The 4528-nt window shown below is 56.2% G+C and overlaps 1 protein-coding gene across 1 annotated transcript; it reads right to left on the bottom strand.

Moving 5' to 3' along the window:
- Positions 1 to 394: 394 nt before the first annotated feature.
- On the bottom strand, positions 395 to 3910 carry LOC140677453 (uncharacterized). Its single transcript, XM_072911991.1, has 3 exons — positions 3852 to 3910; positions 1458 to 2442; positions 395 to 1376 (listed from the first exon to the last, which is right to left on the bottom strand). The coding sequence occupies exons 1-2, from the start codon at positions 3908 to 3910 to the stop codon at positions 1701 to 1703; spliced, it is 801 nt and encodes a 266-aa protein (XP_072768092.1). The 3' UTR covers positions 395 to 1376; positions 1458 to 1700.
- Between the last annotated feature and the right edge of the window lie 618 nt (positions 3911 to 4528).

Consider the following 4528-nt stretch of genomic DNA (forward strand, 5'->3'; position numbering starts at 1 on the left):
AGCTGCTGTCTATATCAACCAGGGTGAGCCCCACCCCTTTCGTGAGCGCACTGCGCGCGGAGTGACCCCTGTTACGCGCCCCCGGCAACAGGGGTGGCGGGCAGGTAAGCTGCGCGGGCGGAGCGCGCAGAGTGACCCCAGTTACGAGCCCCCGGCCACGGGGATGGCGGGCAGGTAAGATGCTTACCTGCTGCGCGTGACGCCGGCCGCGACGAAGGCGGACGAGGCGGGGTGTCGGTGCGGTGGGCGCGGTGGTGACCCTGGACGTGCGTCGGGCCCTTCTCGCGGATCGCCTCAGCTACGGCTCCCGGTGGGGCCCTCTCGGGGGAAGGGGCCTCGGTCCCGGACCCCGGCGAGGCGTCGGGGGCCTTCTCCGCTCTGTAAAAGTGTCCATCTCTTTTTTTTTTTTTCTTCTGTTGTGGCATATGCTGCAGGTGCCTGCTCGTTTTTCGTATGTGGGTAACAACATTTAACTATGTATATATATTTCCGAATTGGTTTAACTGCCACCCGCCTGAATCTATTTAAAATCTAATTTTTTTAAATTTCAATCGCCCGACCCGCTGATAAAATCTAATTTTTTAAAATGTAATCCGCCCGATTCGCGGATAATCCGCGGACTCCGCGGTTGTGCCCGCAAACCGCGCATCTCTAATACATATATACATAACAATCACAAGTTGTATGTCTTACAGTGGGCAAGCCGAAGTCTTGTCTGCTCTTTCTGTTGACTCAGGGGTTCTTGTATTTGTTGTTATATAAGTCAGCGTCTTTGTTTCCATTCCACCTGAAAAAAACACCAAATAAAAAGAACATTTTAATTGTAAAACAACTTTTATAAGTTATCTTATTTTCTCTCAGGCATCGTCAAAAGCATACATAAACACATCATGGGAAATGAATGTGACATCAATATTTTATTTGAACCATTCTTTTTCCTGAGTGGAATGATTTTGTTGTGTTTACTGAGGGGAGGTGACGGCAAACAGACACCAGGGGGCAGTATATACAATTATTTATTATATATATAGTCAATATATATATATATATATATATATATATATATATATATATATATATATATATATATAAATAATAATAAACAATACTACTGACCTAAGGAAATGGAGTGTGAACTATATCCAAAAGGGAATGGTGTAAGACTATGTGTAGAATTTAACTGAAGTGAGTGTTACCAACGTGTTGAACAAGATACGCGGAAGTCCAGGGGGCAGGCAGATGATCCGGGGCGAGAGCGAGGCGTCAGAATCCAGGGGCGAGCAAGAGGTCGAGGAACGAAGGAGGCATGTCAGAGTCCAGAGGGAGATCCAGGGACAAGTGAGACGCACAGCTCACTTTCCAGGTGACGAAGGGTACTGCGGGGACACGGGAGAAGACAAGGGACAAATCAAGGCACGGAGAGGAAACACGAATCGAGCATAAAGCTTGTTGCTTACGGTACACCATGAGAAAACTAAGTTCCCGCGCCGATCCTTGGGTCCACTGGTCCCTTATTGAGCTTGCCCTCATCAGACCCAGGAGTGTAGATTGCCGGTGAGTGATTGCAGCTGGTGGCTGCTGCAGGGCGGAGACGCGCGCGGCGCGTCCCTGGATGTGCGCACCCGTGGCCGTGTCCCGAGGTGCGCACAGACGGATGAGCGGCGTTGGCAGGAGCCTGAGCCGTAACAGTACCCCCCTCCTTATGGACAGCTCCCAGATGTCCTACAGGTCGTACCACAAAAGGCACAGGAAAAAAAATCAAGGGAGGGCAGAGGGGTGAATTGGTGGTGGGTCGCCGACCCAAATGTCCCCGAATCCACCGAGGACGAGTCTGATGGCGGCGGCGAGAAGAACGCCGCTGAAGCCGGCGAGGCGGGCGACCAAGGGACGGCCACAATCTTGGCCGTCGGGAAGGCGGACGTGATTGGCGCCATGGTGCGTCTCGCCGGAAACGAGGATATGACGTTGGCGGCGGCGTGGAAGCGGCAGACGTCGGCGGCGGCGTGGAAGCGGCAGACGTCATCGGCGGCGTGGAAGCGGCAGACGTCATCGGCGCCTTGGAAGCGGCAGACGTCATCGGCGCCGTGGAAGCAGCGGACGTCAAAGGCATGGAAGCAGCGGACGTCAAAGGCGTGGAAGCAGCGGACGTCAAAGCCGGAGACGAGGAGGGCAGCTGAGGAGCTGGCCGAGGTGCTGAAGTCGGCGGAGCAGGCCGAGATGCTGGAGTCGGCGGAGCCGGCAGAAGTGCTGGAGTTGGCGGAGCCGGCAGAGGTGCTGGAGTCGGCGGAGCCGGCAGAGGTGCTGGAGTCGGCGGAGCCGGCAGAGGGGCAGAGGTCGAGGCCAGCCTGGGAGCTGGTGGAGACGTGGGGGCCAGCCTGGGAGCTGGTGGAGACGTGGGGGCCAGCCTGGGAGCTGGTGGAGACGTTGGGGCCAGCCTGGGAGCTGGTGCCAGCTCAGAGGCTAGCCTGGGGACTGGTGCTAGCTCGGAGACTAGCCGAGGGGTTGGTGCTAGCTCGGAGGCTAGCCGAGGGGCTGGTGCTAGCTCGGAGGCTAGCCGAGGGGCTGGTGCTAGCTCGGAGGCTAGCCAAGGGGCTGGTGCTAGCTCGGAGGCTAGCCGAGGGGCTGGTGCTAGCTCGGACGCTAGCCGAGGGACAGGTGCTAGCTCGGACGCTAGCCGAGGGACAGGTGCTAGCTCGGACGCTAGCCGAGGGGCTGGTGCTAGCTCGGAGGCTAGCCGAGGGACAGGTGCTAGCTCGGACGCTAGCCGAGGGACAGGTGCTAGCTCGGAGGCTAGCCGAGGGGCTGGTGCTAGCTCGGACGCTAGCCGAGGGACAGGTGCTAGCTCGGACGCTAGCCGAGGGACAGGTGCTAGCTCGGACGCTAGCCGAGGGACAGGTGCTAGCTCGGACGCTAGCCTAGGGACAGGTGCTAGCTCGGACGCTAGCCGAGGGACAGGTGCTAGCTCGGACGCTAGCCGAGGGACAGGTGCTAGCTCGGACGCTAGCCGAGGGACAGGTGCTAGCTCGGACGCTAGCCGAGGGACAGGTGCTAGCTCGGACGCTAGCTCGGGGACAAGTGCTAGCTCGGATGCTAGCTCGGGGACAAGTGCTAGCTCGGACGCTAGCTCGGGGACAAGTGCTAGCTCGGACGCTAGCCGAGGGACAGGTGCTAGCTCGGACGCTAGCCGAGGGACAGGTGCTAGCTCGGACGCTAGCCGAGGGACAGGTGCTAGCTCGGACGCTAGCCGAGGGACAGGTGCTAGCTCGGACGCTAGCTCGGGGACAAGTGCTAGCTCGGACGCTAGCTCGGGGACAAGTGCTAGCTCGGACGCTAGCTCGGGGACAAGTGCTAGCTCGGACGCTAGCCGAGGGACAGGTGCTAGCTCGGACGCTAGCCGAGGGACAGGTGCTAGCTCGGACGCTAGCCGAGGGACAGGTGCTAGCTCGGACGCTAGCCGAGGGACAGGTGCTAGCTCGGACGCTAGCTCGGGGACAAGTGCTAGCTCGGACGCTAGCTCGGGGACAAGTGCTAGCTCGGACGCTAGCTCGGGGACAAGTGCTAGCTCGGACGCTAGCTCGGGGACAGGTGCTAGCTCAGACGCTAGCCAGGGGACAGGTGGTTGCGGCTGGGAAAAGCGGAAGACCGGTGGAATTAGTCTGGCAGAGGGTAGCCTGTCTTGGTGCAGCTGCGCCACCCCATCAGCACAGCCACCAGTACTACCCCCCCTCTCCGAAAGCGGATGCCAGACGCTTCTTTCTGGCTGAGGAACAGTCACTATGGGTGGGAGGAGGGTGTCCAGGCGACGGGTAAATTCCTCCTTGCTCACATCACTGCTAAACATGCCTTTCCACGACAGTTTGGCAGGACAAGACAACTCCTTCGGTGTGGAGCAAAAAAAAGAAAAAGACATGGTGAATGGGGCAAGAGGCAGAAAAAAAAAAGAAAAAAATTGTCACAGGGGGCGGAACGAAAGTCACTAGGGGCGGGGCTAAGGAACTGTGCCGTCAGGTCCTTAATACATTTTGGCGGGAACTTACTGTTGTGTTTACTGAGGGGAGGTGACGGCAAACAGACACCAGGGGGCAGTATATACAATTATTTATTATATATATAGTCAATATATATATATACATATATATATATATATATATATATATATATATATATATATATATATATATATATATATATATATAAATAATAATAAACAATACTACTGACCTAAGGAAATGGAGTGTGAACTATATCCAAAAGGGAATGGTGTAAGACTATGTGTAGAATATAACTGAAGTGAGTGTTACCAACGTGTTGAACGAGATACGCGGAAGTCCAGGGGGCAGGCAGATGATCCGGGGCGAGAGCGAGGCGTCAGAATCCAGGGGCGAGCAAGAGGTCGAGGAACGAAGGAGGCATGTCAGAGTCCAGAGGGAGATCCAGGGACAAGTGAGACGCACAGCTCACTTTCCAGGTGACGAAGGGTACTGCGGGGACACGGGAGAAGACAAGGGACAAATCAAGGCACGGAGAG

Source organism: Nerophis lumbriciformis, linkage group LG31 (assembly GCF_033978685.3).
Source record: "Nerophis lumbriciformis linkage group LG31, RoL_Nlum_v2.1, whole genome shotgun sequence".
Lineage (NCBI taxonomy): Eukaryota > Metazoa > Chordata > Actinopteri > Syngnathiformes > Syngnathidae > Nerophis > Nerophis lumbriciformis.